At 33.0% G+C, this 16,171-nt stretch overlaps 2 protein-coding genes across 2 annotated transcripts in view; both read left to right on the top strand.

Annotated features, from left to right (window-relative positions):
* The window catches only part of Diaph2 (diaphanous related formin 2), an 857,618-nt gene that overhangs the window by 189,609 nt on the left and 651,838 nt on the right, over positions 1–16,171 (top strand). The window contains 1 exon segment of the mRNA XM_033760220.1: positions 4,255–4,394. Within this exon segment, the coding sequence (XP_033616111.1) occupies positions 4,255–4,394 (140 nt within the window).
* Positions 6,137–6,868, top strand: Rpa4 (replication protein A4). The gene is given in 3 exon segments (XM_010621455.1): positions 6,137–6,165; positions 6,231–6,501; positions 6,503–6,868. Coding segments are annotated over 3 exon segments (666 nt in total).

Genomic DNA, 16,171 nt, shown 5'->3' on the forward strand with positions numbered 1-16,171 from the left:
TCCATCCGTTATCTGTTGCAAGGTACGTTTTACAACTCAGAAGTGTGAGACCTGTTCTTCAATTATATCTGTTTTAATGTTAAAGAATGAAAAATGATGCTCAGACTAAGTCAATCTAAACTTAGAAGTGGTTATCTCCACTGCAAACTAAAACAACATTTAAAGAATATTACTTGTTTGCTTTTAATATTAACATTTCATGTCAGAGTAAGGGGAATATGACTGTTTTTTTTGTTTTGTTTTGTTTTGTGTTGGTACCGGGGATTGAACTTGGGTCCTTGCGCTTGGCAAGGCAGGCCACCGAACCGCTGAGCTAAATCCCCGGCCCGAATATGACTATTAAACTGACCAAAAATATGTTTTATTTCTTTGTCTTAAAATAATACAAGCACAGTATCTCCATCCTAATTATTTTCAAATTAAGGAATGAGTTCAAATTAAGAAAGTTTTTTTGTTTACCTAGCTTTGGAGTAGCATGATGTATGCTAATTGCTAACTTTGTCTGCATTATTTTTTAAAGATCAAATGGGCACAGTGGTAATTTTCATTAATCTCATACAGAGCACCTAATTAGAATTTCCATTATTATCCATCCATTATCTAGTTGTTTCCTTTGTTTGGTATCAGAACAGGCTGTTAATAATAAGCCATTCTTGTATTACAGCCCCAGTTAGTATAGAGATATTTAGTTTAATCTATTGCACTGTTTGGTTTTTAGGTGACTTCTTTAATGTTATGTTGCAACGCATTGATTATTTTGAAAACACTTTGATATTTTGTAATAGAGATTTTAGAATTAAATACTTGTTGCTCCATTTTTCCCCCCAAATTGGTGAAAGGCAGCATCTAGTAGACAAAGGGATGACCTAAGGATGCGAATATTTGTGCTTTTTATTTCTCATTGAGTTTATTGGTACATTTTAGGTATACAGTACAGTTACATTCATCATTGGGACCTTGTACCTTTACATGACAGGGCTTGGTTCTCATTTTTTCTCCTACCCCTTCGCTCCCTTCATCCCCTCCTGTGGAATATTTGTGTTTTTATCCTTTAGCATTATGAATTATGTGAGTTTGGCAGTCACGTGTATTCTTTATTTTTGTAATGAGTACATTAGAAAACCTGGTCTTTGGACCATGGATTTAACTCAGTGGTTCTGCCACCTGCCTTGCAAGCACAAGTACCCAAGTTCAATCCCTGGTACCACCCCCCCAAAAAAAAGGCAAGGTGATCTTTCAAGGGTAGGCCTAGCTTTAATGCGCTATGATGTTCACATAATTTTCAAATAGGAAATTATGTTAAAACCCCAAAGTTCTTTTATACTTGCCAAAAAGCATTTGTTCTCTTAAATTATATTTTCTGTCTTGCTCTGTTGAATTTTCTGATTTCATTCCTTATAATGGAGTATCCTAAATCATGTAACTTATACTTGTTTCTGAGACTTGGGTGGGGCTGGCCAAATTGTCCATAAATAGTATCTTAGCTGTCACTGTACACCTTAAGTAAACTAATCCTATGAAAGTCAATTAGAAGAAAAAAGAAAGTATCGTTTTCTATGTCTCTGAGGGTCCACATGAAATGCTTGTTTTAGGCACTTTATGTACATTGCCTTAATCTTCATAACAAACATGATGGCTAGGTGTTTCTTATCCCTAGGTCATAGATGAGCAAACATGTTTATAGAGATTAGTTAATTATGTGATAAAAATTAGTAGAAACTAAGTGGGCTGTGATTCTGAGCTGTCTCCAGCAGGCTCTATAGTATCTTGGTTTGTCTGTTTTATACTAAGCTTCTTTGAACATATTATAACTGTAAGTCTCAGAATGTATAATATTGTGAAGCAAACCTAAACTAAGCTTAGAATTTATACCACCTGCCATTCACAGATTTATTTTCCTCCCTCCCTCTCTCCCTCCTTTCTCCTTGCCTTTCTTCCTAGAAATATGTATTAAAAGTTTACTGTGGACAAAATGCTTTCTTATGAGCTTTGAAACCAGTGGTGAATAAGGCAGGTAGTATCCCTGTCTCAAAGAGCTTGTGTTCTAATGGGGAAGGCACAGTAAATGACTTAATTATTAAACAAGATAAACTTACACAAAGCTACTACTATCATTGAAATGTAAAATGTGATAAGAGAAGATTTTTGAGTTGAGATTTAGAAGATGGGAGGAAGTAAGGGAGAGATTCTGCTGAGTCTTCCAAGCAGAGAAAATTACAAAATACAAAGCTTCTTATACAGGCCTCCAGGGGAGGGTCAGTAGAGATTGTTTAATTTATTAATTAAGAAAATAATTTTGAGAATTATATGAAAGTAGTTTGTGACTATGGACTTACAAATTTTTAATTTCTTACACTACTAGTTTTCACTGAGGTACAGCAGTAAATCGTTCCATTAATTGTTACTGATGGACTTTACATTGTTATAGAAAATGAGTTAGTTGAACAAAAATAAAAGTACAATTTCCAATTATACTATAAATGTTTATCTGCTGTTACTACTTATGGAATAAGACATGAATGGATTGTTTATAGGAATAGAGAAACTATATCAAAAAGATGTTTTATTTACTTCACCATTTATCTGGGGATTCATTTATAAAGTTCTTTACTATCTACTACATCTCTTAACAACACAAGAAAAACCCAGTTAGTGGTCATTACACAAAATATGGCAACTAAAATATGAAACTCAATTCCCAGTGGAGAAATTCAATAATAGTACTATTCTTGGGCAAATTCAGGTACTGTCAGATACTTGATATACATGGAGTTTCCAGTATAGAATGAGAAAGGTATAAATGACCTTTACCACAATATCTTAAGTGCTATAATAGTGATAATAATGATAGTGCTATAGGTAAATAGAGTACCCTTATATGTTGTAAACCTTTATCAGACATTTAACATTTATTACTTAATGGAATTTCAATTCAGAAATTAAGAATGATTGAGATTTCTATATTGAAGTGCATTAGTCACTTTCAAATTGCTGTGACAAAGTACCTAATAAATACAATTTAAGGAAGAAACAGTACATTTTGGCTCTTGATTTCAGAGGATTCAAGGGAAAGCTATTCAACCCATGGTATCCAGGAAGCAGGGAGACAGTGAAGAACCAGAATGAGTGATATACCCTTCAAAAGTATGGCCCTAGTGACCATGTGGATGAATATAGTGTTCCCATAATCTAGTCACCTTCCAAAAATGAGACTTTTGGGACACATTTGAGCCCTAAAGTATAACGGGGCATTTGTAATAAAAAGCCAAATAGTATGAAATTTAGGAAATCCATACCTCATTATTACCATATTGTTTTAAAAAATATTCCCATCCTCTAATTTTTACTTGGATTCTTAGCAGAAACTGACTGTTATTTGTATGAACTTGGAAAAAGGGACTCAAGCTAGAGTCTTAACTCAGAAGAATATATTTGTAGTGAAGAGGAAATTATGATTGGGTTTGTTTAGCATTTGAAAGTAAGAGTCAACAGCAAAGTGAACCTGTTGATGGTGTTTTCCTTTCTTCCCATTCTTTTCCCTGCACTACATATATACGTACAGGGAGGTGGTGAAGTTAAGGAGCTATGGTGAGATAATAAGTTCTAGAAATAACCCCTTGTATATTAGAAAGTTTAAAACTCATTGCTTTCAGATAAATGTATTTAATGACTTTAACAATTACAACATAGAAGTAACAAGAAGGAATAGTTGTGAATTAGTGAATGCTTTACATTGATTTGACTAGCATGCCAATTGGAGAATATCTTGTTTTACATTTTAATAATCATTTTCACTTGTTTTTGAGATATGGTCATACTTTGATATCTTTCAACAGATATAGATCATGTTTAATGTTTTACATTATATTTTGTTTTCTGCATTCTGTGGAACTGAATATAAATGTTAAGTAGGAAAATGATTAAGATGATTTTTTAAAATATTCATTCTCTAGGTTAAAGAGGAGTAACTAATATTAATCCTAATGCCAGGATTCTAAGTTTACCCTTGTCAGTGACATTTTATGCAATTTTAGTCTGTATTTCTTCAGTTCACGAGCACTAACAGTATAATTTTCTTTTAAATGTGGGTGAAGATAACACAATTTTACCACTCAATTCTATGATCAAGAAATTTATGTGCCTATCATTCTGCACATATATTACATAGTAAAATACTTATGTTCTAGGTATTATTTTACTTCAAAAAAGGTTTTTAAAACCTTGTCTAAACTGGTATCTTTTTTTATTTTATAGGGCGGGCTGAAAAACAGCAAACATGAATGCACTCTGTCTTCACAAGAATATGTTCATGAATTGCGATCTGGTATTTCAGATGAGAAACTTCTTAACTGCTTAGAATCCCTGAGGGTTTCTTTAACCAGTAATCCTGTCAGGTAGGTGATTCTTATCATTTCGGTATGAATCATACAATTGGTGCTATACATAATTGTTTGAGAGTAGAGTCAGTTTTGTTATTGTAACTTTAAGATTTTCTGACTAAAAATCTGATATTAGCTAATAGAACAGCAATGTTTGATTGTCAGGTTGTAAACATTTAAAGTATGTTTAGTTAACTTGATCTTTAAAATGTGTAAATCTTAAGAATACAAATACTAGTTGAATATTTAATTTCTCTTTGATTGTATTAGGTCAGAAGTTATATATCCACATTAACATGGAAATATATTTGTATGCTCAGATAATTATTCTTAGATATTCATTTACAAAATAAGTATATTGGCTCTGTACTTTTATTTTTTTAATTTGAGAGGTATATATTATTTCATATTTTATGCAACTTTTAGATATATTTTTTTTTCTAATTTTGAGATCACAAACACTAAATAATTTCAACCAGTAAAAGAAATGAGCCAGAGATCATTAATAAACTCCTTAAAACTACACAGTTAAGCTATTAGCTGACTGTATTATAAAGGAATATTAAGGAAAAGGTTACTTCCTAGTAATAGATTCCAACAACTGTTGTTCTTTGAGTAAGCATGAAATGAATTCTAATAACACCCCCAGATAAACTTTCTTCTAAAGAAAAATGGATCTTTCAGTATGCTAGCAAAATACTCTAGTATCTATCAATTGCTACAACATTAAGATTATGATGATGATGATGATGATGATGATGACTGAGACAGGGTCTCACTGTGTAGTTCAGGCTGGCCTTGAACTCACTATGTAGCCCAGGCTGGCCTCAAATCCTGACTCAGCCTCTGAAGTTCTGGGATAACAGGTGTGTGCCACCCCTCTATGTCAATATCAAGTTTAGAATTTAATAGTTAAGTTTATATATAAAGCACATAGTGATTTTATTCATGTTTTTCCTAACATGAATTTGACTTAAATATTGTATATTTTTTGACTGTTATGCACAACTTTGAAATAATTTAGAGTTCACTCATTCAGTTTCATTTATGTATGAATTTTAAAATGCCATATTTTTATATATAATTATACATTTGGGAACTAAGTGGAAAGTTATAATTTTTAATAAAAATTTAAAAGTGATTATATGTGACTTATTTTCTAATATAATAATTGTTCAGAGGTGGGTGTTTCTCCAGTTTTTTCCAAATGCTTCTAGTTTTAATGATGTGAGCAAGATATGTGAGTTCTTTGAGCACAGCAACCACAGTATATCCCATGACCCACCCTAATATAATCTATAGCACTCTACCATAGGGCTGAGGCCTTAAGTGTTTTAAAAATTTCTTTGATACAGTTGATTGAATGAGTAAATAAATCTTAAAGAAGTGACTGGAAGAAATTATACCATTGGAATGAAGGGGCAGACTAAGACAGATTTTCAGTAGTAAAAGTATATTTTTGTAAAGATGGCAGGAAAGGGTTACAATTATATCTGGTGCCATTAAAATGCAGCACGGCAACAAAGTTTTATGGGATCAGGGGACAATTTGGCAGGTTTTGATAGGCTAGAGGCTGTGACTTTCTGGTATCTGATTGACTCTACTGGTATCAGGAAGCAGACTGTGTCATCAAATGCTTGCCATTCCATTGTTGCCAGAGCTCTGAGGTAGCTTGTGGAGTGGTCTTCAGAGTCAAACTCCACCTCTTCCTCTGTTTAAGCCAAACCTTAATATGAAAAAGAGTGAGTATGGGAGCTATGGCAATAACTCTGCTTCATAGACACAAGTACTGCAACCAAGATTGTAAGATCCAGGTCTCAAATCCAGACCATTTATAATTTGTTGTGTAAGCCAGCTGCTCACCTCCACTTTGGTTGAAAACATGTTCAAGATTAGGGACTTTTAGGTTTCACAGGTTTCCATTGTGGGGATAATCCAGGAGACAGAGAGGGCTCCAAACTATATTCTTTACAAAATTGTTGACATGACCCCTAAACCAATTGAGGCTGACCAGAGACTTGGCAGAGAAAAAGCTAAGCAGGGGAAGACTCCACTGCCAGTCGGAGTCTTTGTCAAAGTGGTCGGTGTTCTCTCAAGCTCCATGGGAGCAAAGAGTCTTGAGGATATTGAAAATTCATGTACTTGAGGACATGAGCGAGTTTACCATGCATATTCTGGAAGTAGATAATTCACACATGATGCTGGATAAAGCACACCAAGAGTCCACTGAAGAAAGTATGCCTGAGGCCCTGTCAGAAATAGATGTTGCTGCTGTGGTTCATGGCCAGTGTCAATTTAACTTCATCTTGAAGAAAGTGCTGCATTTGATTCAAGTGTGTCCCCTATTGGAAGGGAAACGTGTCCCTGAGCTGCAGACTGAGCTCTGCACAATAAGTGTGAAGGTCATCAAGCAAGCAATTGATCATCTGACCATTGGGGGCCATATGTATTCTTCTGTGGATGAGGAGCATTTTAAATTTGCTGGTTGAAGCAGTGAAAACAACTTTTCATTTTCTGAGGATCCTTGTGAGTAATTTTCAACTGTTCGCTCTTAGGAAGTAGGATTTTTCAACAAAAATCTCAATTGGCATCCTCTGATGACTTTTCTAACTTCCTTGAACTTTTCTGGTTTTCTAACTTATTTGAAGCTCAGAGGGAGATGGTGATAGATAAATTGACTGAGGTTTGTGGGATTTATCAGCAAGATAATGAAAACACACTACAGAAGTTGAATTTGGGAGAGAAAAGCCACAGAAAAAAATAGAATTTATTATTGTGGGGTGTTTCCTTTACTGAAATATCTGTATATTAACAGAAAAAAAAACTAGATGTAGTCAAGAAACTAGCCAAGAGAGAAAGAGAAAAGATTTATATTTTACTTGTTTTTACATTAGTCTTATTTTTCATGTTTGGATTTAGCTTTTCATAGTCATATTAGTAATTCTTCCTAAATATAGTAATTAGTTAATTACAATTTTCTAAAAATAGTATCTCATGACATAAAATGCAGTTGAAGCTTTGAGTGACTTGCTATTACCATAGATTTATGTTTTCTTCTAGTAGGATTATATTGTATTTAAATCATTATTGTAGTTATCTTTAAATTCATTTTTCTTAAAATGTGTTCACATTTAATGGTTTTCAGATATGATGTGGTATTTGGATTAGTGACTAGTATAACTGCATAGTACATGAATGCCATACTTTCTCTAAGTTGGGTGTGTTGGCTTATTATCTGTATTATTAAATGCTCAGTTTTATGTAAAATAGTAGTTTACTTAGAAGTTAGGCAAACAAAAGATATTAATATAAAACTTTATAAGTTTAACAGAAATTTATTCAAATGTTTTTACTGTTGTTTTGAAAATTGTAACTTTCCTTTAAAATTTTTAAGTGTATTTGAATGTTTTATGTTCTTGAAGAATAGTAGTTTTCTGTATCCAGAATTAAATTTTTCTATTCTCTACATAATACATGTTATATCTTAGTATTAATACATTTTAGTGTACATTAAATTATGTGAGGCTTAAATCAATAACCATTAAAGTAAACCCCAGTTACTCATATAGGAACTCTCTATGTTCTAGTTTTGTTAATGTTAGAGGGAAGAAAAAATAAAAATATTTTTGAATATATGTATTTGTTTAGGCTGCTCTGGCTGGGGATATGTGCCTGTGTGTGTATGTGTGTATGTGTTTGTGTGTTCAGTCCAGTAAAAGAAAAGAACATCACTTGTTTTAAGTGGGTCACAAAAAGTGGGCACAAAAATCCCAGATAATCCCTTACATATATGCCATTGTCAGTAATCTGTACTGCCAAGAAAACTATTACAAAAAAGCCTTTTGGTGCCAGTCCTTTTCAAAACTGACCACCAGTCCTGGAGCTTGAATTTAGGGCCTTCAACTGAGCTACATCTGTAGCCTCTTTTGTAAATTTCTAAAGATACGGCCTCATGAAGTTGCTGTGTTGAAGCCGTGCCTGGTTCAGACTTGCTATCTTTCTGCTTCAGCCTTCCAGACATGCTATCACATCCAACTGTTACTATTTTATAGATGAGGGATTTGAGTGTCAGAGAGGTTAAGTAATTTGCTCTAGCATAAGGTTATGTATCTAGTCATTGTTAGCACTCCAACACAGGCCATATTTCCTTGCTCCCTGGGCCCTACTTTGCACTGCCTCACGATAAGGAAAGTCTATTGCAATATTCTTTTACTCTTGTCATATGCTAAGTATTTTGGCTTTCTTTCATTAAACCTTGGTTGACTTGAATATAAAACGCTATGAATTTTAAAAAATGAAATACATAAAAATAATTTTGTACCCATCCACTAGCTTAACAAACAAAATTTTATTCTTTTATAGTTTTGGAAATATTAGTTATGTAGTTTGGATTAATTTTTCTTAGGAGTTCTGTAACAGTCACCCCAAACTGGGTGGTTTGAACAAGAACAATTTGATCTCTTACAGTTCAGGTAGCCAAAAATCTGAATCAAGATGTCAAGGAATTTCTTCCTAAGACTCCAGGACAGGGGCCTTTCTTCACTTCTTTTCGCCATCTCAGTTGTCTTTGATAAGGACACTCTAATTGTATTTGGGGCCTACCCACATCTAGTGTAAATGTTATCTTGATTCTTGTCTCAGCAATATCTACAAAGACCCTATTCCAAATGAAGTTGTATCCTGAGTGGACACTATTCAACCCACTGCAGTTATGCAAAGGTACAATGCCTTAAAAATCACTGAAATATCAAATTTAAGATAATTCTGTCCAGGTATTAATACTGTTTCAGGTATTACAGTATTACTAGATCAGAAGATCAGAATAGCAAACATATATATATATATATATATATGTATTTATACACAATTATTTATATTTATCTTCAATGAAATAAAATTTTATTGACCTTTTCCCCTTATAGAACAAAATTTTCTATAGGACTAAATTATTAGAGGTAGCTTGTTGCATTATAGTTACAGTGCAATGCCAGTCTTAGGACCTGATCTCTAGTCATTGATAACTATCTGGTGACCTTGATCGAGTCCATACATCTCTTTGGGCCTCAGTTTCTCCATATGGAAATGCAGTCAAAATCTTGTAACTATAAAGTCTTATTTTTTATATTCTCTTTTGCTTTGTTCAATCCCATTATTTTTGTAACTGGATCCAGAATATTATTGTTTAGAAATTATTTTGAAGAGTGTGAAAAATGTTCCTCTGTAAGGTTAGAGAGTTTCCTAGCATCCTATTATTTTCTTGTATTTATAAGTATATTTATCCAACCTGACAGATTTATATTTAAATATTGCAGAAAGCAGTTTCTAAATGCTGTTGCATAACTATTTTTCAAAATTTATGTCTATTAGTACCAAGGCATTTATCCTCTCATGGCTGATTTCCTTTTTTACTATAATTTTACCTGGTATCTTTTTCTTTAGGCACTACTAAAAGAAAACTTATGTAAGTATGTATGCACACATGTATTAATAATATTTACTAAATATTCTCAAAGCACAGTCTTTTCAGAATATTAAAGTCATCAATTACGAATTCATATGGTATTTAATCATTCCAGTGATAAACGCTCTGAGGAAGTAATTTCATTATATTATTTTCTGCTAAAAACAAATATTTAATAATAATATCTTTATAAACCATCATTTAGTAGTCATAACTAAAATTATTTTCTTACTATACATTCCCTCAACATTTATTTTCTAATGTATATATTTACCTCCACCTGACTGTGCTCTGTAATAGCTTTGTGCATGTATGTCTGCTTTTTTCATTTAGATTTCAGACTCCTCTGGGGAAGAGACCCTCTTGCCCTCTCATTTGTTTCCTTGTAGCTGTTACTATGTGATTTATATAGAATAATGTATGAATTGGTGTGGATATTAACCCACCATCATCAACAATCTATGCTTCTTCAGCATTGAGAATGAATTTGATTAGTCTGGCACTAGTTTGTGATCATGCATTTTTATCTATAATCAGAGAAAAAAATGAAGCTAACTTCTTCGAAGTAGGAAGGAAATTTATTAATTTGATTTCAAGTGTACTCATAAACTATGCACGGCATAGCATACTTCACACAATAGTGTTTTTACAGAAGCATGGTGAATTAATGATTTAGTGTTTACACCTCAATTTAACACACTAAAATGCATGTGTTTTGTCTATAAAATAATTCCCCGTCTGCTGTCACACATTGCATTATACTTTGCACATACTATGATCTGTGTGTTATGTAGAATGAGAATGACATTATTTAAAGATTTATATTCATATGACTTTACCAAAGTTTGTGAAAGGAAGCAATGTCTACTGAAAAAATGACCAATGAATTTGGATGATTTTCTTCCCAGAAGTGCATTAAAGGATGTGTAGGTATTTGGCCATATATTTTATGATGATCCAAAGAAATGTACAGCAATTAATTATTATCACTGACTTCTCAACATATCACAAAAGCAGCAAATAATTGTTTAAAGAATAGTATCAAAGAGTTGCGATTGCATAGTCCTTTTTTTTCAATATTATAAGTTAAATATTTTTCAAACTTCATAGTAGAAACAAGCTAGACCTTTGTATCCTGTATTATTAAAAAGAATTCGGCTTGGCACATATTGACCCACTATTTTTGCCTTAGAAATGTTACAGACAAAGGACCCGAGTTCAATCACCGGTACCAAAAAAAAAAAAAAAAAAAAAAAAAGTTGCAGATTAAAATAAATTATGGCTAATGTGTAGGCATTAGTTTGTTACATGACCTATATATATATCTACCAAGGCAAAATTTTAAAAAATGTAAGAAAATAGGGGAGATGTAATATAGCAGAGGCTGATGTCTCTTTTTAGGAGCTTTATATTACATAGAGTTTTTGCACACGTTTTATCTGTTGTGGTTAGGGAAGAGTGTCAAATGGTTTTGAGTATGTGTAGATGGGTGACAGTGGCATGGCGTTGGGGTCTGTTTTTAGTTCCTTGCCCTTCCTGTTATTTTCTCCCTGCTGTACCTTCTGACCAACATGAACTAAGCAGCTTTGCCCCCATAGGCCATGCCATCCTGATGTTTCTGCCTTGGAACCTGCTAATCATGGACAATGAGTAAATTAAACCTTTCTTCCTTTAAGTTGTAGAATTTGGTTAATGTGTCTCAGCAATAGCAGAAGCTGATTTTTTTTGTTTGTTTGTTTGTACCGGGGATTGAACTCGGGTCCTTGTGCTTGCAAGGCAGGCCACTGAACTGCTGAGCTAAATCCCTGGCCCCAGCAGAAGCTGATTAATACATCTATAATTCATGTATATGCTTAGTATTATTTTTTGTTATTGTTTTAAATGGTTTTTATCATTATGATGGAGAAAACTGAATTGGTTCACTTTATTTGTCATAAATAAGACTTAACCACCAAGTAGTTGGTTATATAATTATTGACTTTGGAAATTCATTGTCAAAATTCATGTTTTGAAAAATTTTATTTATGTTGGCTGTATTGTTATTTATATTTGTCAAAATATACAAAATCTCAGTTAGGAATAAATCCAAGAGATCTGTCATAGTCTAGTAAATAATTGTCTTTTCTGTTCTTCAAAATTACTAAGAAATTAGATGTTAAGTTTTCTCACCACAAAATATGATAAATATGTGAGGTAATGTATATGTTAAGTTTGATTTATCATAAATATATACAGTTAAACATAAGAATGATAAGTATAAAAATGGTATTTAACTGTGTATATCAAACACAAAAATATCTCTGAGGTATCTTTCTCAGTTTTAGATGGAAGGGATTTAAAAATATCATATGAAAATAAACCAGAAACCCTCAAACAATTATCATAAAAAATTAAATTCTGAGACAGGCCAAAACATTTGAACTCATCAATAAATTTTTAACATCCATAATGTTGACCCAAGGAAGTAGTTTTTTTAGATTTGATTGTGGTTATTTTGTGCTAAACATTTCTATGAATATGAATTTTTTGATCTTTGTCCATGTGGCTCTCACACTCTATAAGGCGTGTATAATTGCATGTTTTTGGCGCTGCACCTGGTAGGTGAGAAGCACCGTTGCTTCAGTTGTTGTTCTTTTTTTTTTTCAGCTTTAATTGAGTTTATTGGTACATTTTAGGGATACAGTACAGTTACATTCATCATTGGGATCTTGTTCCTCTACATGAAAGGTCTTGGTTCTCATTTTTCCCCTTTTCCCTGCCCTCCCTTCATCCCCTCCTCCCCTCCCCATCTACAAACACTTTATTTCCATCTTTTCATTATCTCACATTTTTTTCTTTTCCCTTATTACCTTTCCCCTACCCATCCCACCTTCCCTACAACTTTAGCCCCTTTCTTCCCATTTCAGTGTCAGTAATCTTATTAGGATCTTATGTATTATTGCAGTTTATTCACACCATAGAAACTATTCAGTATTTACACATGTGTGCCTTATTTGTTTCACTTAGGAGTATATCGTCAATATGTATCCATTTTCCTATGAATGAATCTATTTTCTCATTCTTTATGGCTGAGTAGTATTCCATTTTATAGAAAAACCACATCTTCTTTATCCAGTTTCCAACTGCTGGGCAAATGGGTTGTTTCCAAATTTTAGCTATTACAAACTGTGCCGCTATAAACTGGGGTGCGCATATTTCTCTATGATATGATTCTTTTAATTCTTTTGGAAAGATACACAGCAGAGGGATGGCTAGGTCAAATGGTACCTCCAGTCCAAGCTCTTTGAGGTATCTCCATATTGATTTCCATAGTGGTTGCACCAGTCTGCATTCCCACCAGCAATGGAGAAGGGTTCCTTTGTTGTTGTTCTTCTTCATTTATCACATAGCAATTACCTGTCAATTCTCCTTACCCCATTACAGTTCAAGAAAATTCATGTATCTTCAGTGCTGCCCACCATAATCAGACAGTGTACTATACCAGTTGAGTTAGGGGAAAAGGATATGTGAGGGTGGTACGTGATGATGTCTCCATTTTCCTCATTGCATGCAAGGGATTTCTTATTTGCCTTATTCATGACTGATAAACTTAGTGTCAACACCCTTTCATTTTCAGATCTTACAGGTTAGGAATGTGATTTCTTGGAGTTAGTTCATTTAGTAAAGCTAAAAGAAATTGGATGTTCTGTGGAGTACACAATAGAAGTTTAATTGTATTATTTAGCTTAGGAAAACATTTTTTTGAAAGTTAACATTGTGTTATACATTTGATTGGTTATATCATGAAGAAGGCTGCATTAGTAAATGCTCTAATAATTATATTCATGACTTCAAACATAATAAGGAAGATATAAAATATGGATGGAATTTTACTTGAATATTTGGAAAGCTCTTTCCTATTGCTTCCTCCTTTTCACTCTAGATTGAAGAGTCTAGTTTCATTTTCATTATCATTTTAAAGTAATTTTCCTATCATTACAATGGGGTAAGACTTCCTCTTGTACTTAACTAATAATTTTTAATGGACAGAGGCAAAGAACATATATTATGTATTTGTTGGGCATTTTATCAGATTCAGGCCTAAGTCATTTCTTTGACTATAATGTAGATAATTTAAGAAATTGATTTTTTTGTGAAGAAACTTATACTTGGGAGGGAATTTTTACTTAAACTCATACCCTAAACAGATTTTTTGGGGGCTGGGAATTTAGCTTAGTGGTATTGTGCTTGCCTCACAAGCGCAAGGTCCTGAATTTGATCCCTGGTACAGAAAAAAAGATTTTTCTATGTAATTTGAACATTTATGTTTTTTAAATATTGAGGACAAAATTTTTATATAACATAAACACCTGGAAAGAATGCATATTTCCTCCTTTGTAATGAACACTTAAAAATGTTTAAAGAGCATGAAACAAAGCAGGATATTTCCAGTGAGACTGATGAAAAGAATAAATGTAGCCAGAGAGGAAGATGGAAATTCTTTGTTGTTTTGCAAGGAAATTATGATCTATGATAGCACTGAAGTCAAAATTACAGAGAGGCAAAGCTAGAAAATTGACACATTCAAGCTTTACATGAATCAGGTAAAGTAAGCCGTCAGTGAATGTCATGCTTCAAAGGTTTATGCACAAATGTCTGGAAATGGAAGTATTACATTAAATAACTTTTGTTAACTTATATATTGATAGTGGAAACAATGAAGTTCATTTAGCTAAACAAATTATCCTTTAAAGATGCTGAAAATACTATTTTCCTTGGCTAAGGTTTAGAGACACTGAACAATAGACTGAATGCACAGTATTGTTTGTGTTGGGTCACACATTGGTTTTAATTACCTCGGACGCTTTTTCTTTCCTTAAGTACATATAACTAAGGTTTAGTTTTAACAGTACTGAGAGATATTACATTGGCATCATTGATATTAAAATTAGGTATTTTCCTGCATCAATTACGCCACTTACAGTAATCTTCATATTCTCAGCCATTTGAATTAGTTATTTCATGTTGTAATTTTATCAGCTTTCTTAAATAGTTCATGAAATTCTGAACTATCATTCATTTTATTTGATGTTCCAGTGATTTGAGTTGTAGTATGTGGTTATGCATAGGAATAGAACACCATTAGAGAGAAATAAAATCCTTTGTACAGAACATATAACCCTCTGTAGTAGCCTTTATCACTAAAAAGCAGTGCTAAATGGATGACATGACTGATACTGGATTCCCTCAGACCAATTGCATTTGCAGCTTTTGGAATGCAGTATAGAAATTTCTAATTTTAGCCTTAACTCTTTTGAAGAATAGTTATAAATATGTGTAATTTCAGGAGTGGACATTCATTTAGTATATTCTATTATGTCTGTATTGTGTATAATGTTCTGAACTCGTAGGCCCTCCAGGTCTTTAGAGGTTATATTTATATGAAATGTGACTGAATAATTCAGAGTCTGAATATTTAGCTTACGGGTAAATTTAAAGTTTTTGATAAAGTGAAAGGTTGTCCTTTACACGGATCTGTGAGAAACTAGAATTTTATTCCCTCCTTTTATAGAACAGAGGTACATTTGTACAGTGTCTTTCTCTGTCTGTATCTGTCTTTGTGTATCCCCCCCCATCCCCACCAGAGAGCTAGGCAGGGGAAAATCTTGGTTTATCTTGAATTTAGTGTTCAATGAATTCTCTGAAATACATGTTTATGAAATACATGTTTATTCTTTTGATCTTGCTGGTTAATATAAGTAGACCCTTTAAAAATAATTACCACAAGTTGTGAAACCTTGGGCAGTTTATCTTTTAAATCTAATATATTTTGATATAATTCTTACTGTCAGGATTATGCATGACTTATAAATTCTCTTTCTTTCCCCCTCCTTGTCTTATCCCTGCACGGTTGTAATTGACATGGCTATTCTGATATGAGTTGGCCAGCACTAATTATAGTAAGAGTTAAACATACACAAAGTTCTGAATAATAAAAAGTTAACACATGTGAGGCAATGTGAATTACCCCCCCCATAGCAGTCATGTTCTGTAGCAATCATGAATTCTTCAGGAATTACTGGTCATAGGTTGTTATAGAAAATTATGTATAGATTCTGATTTAGTAATTTCTAATTATATGATTTAAGTAAGCAAGGACTTTGTAGTCAGTTATGGGTTTGTGTCTTGGAACTTCTACTTGCTCATTGAATTATGTTTGACAAATTACTTAAACTGTTTTGCTTCTCAGTTTCTTTACCTAGAAACAATTTTCACAATGGCTAAATTTAAAAAATTAAGAGTATTAAGTGCTGAGAAGGGCTTAGCGTAACTGGAACTATAACACTTTGCC

Source organism: Fukomys damarensis, unplaced genomic scaffold (assembly GCF_012274545.1).
Source record: "Fukomys damarensis isolate Sample0158 unplaced genomic scaffold, DMR_v1.0_HiC HiC_scaffold_39, whole genome shotgun sequence".
In the NCBI taxonomy this organism is placed as follows: Eukaryota; Metazoa; Chordata; class Mammalia; order Rodentia; family Bathyergidae; genus Fukomys; species Fukomys damarensis.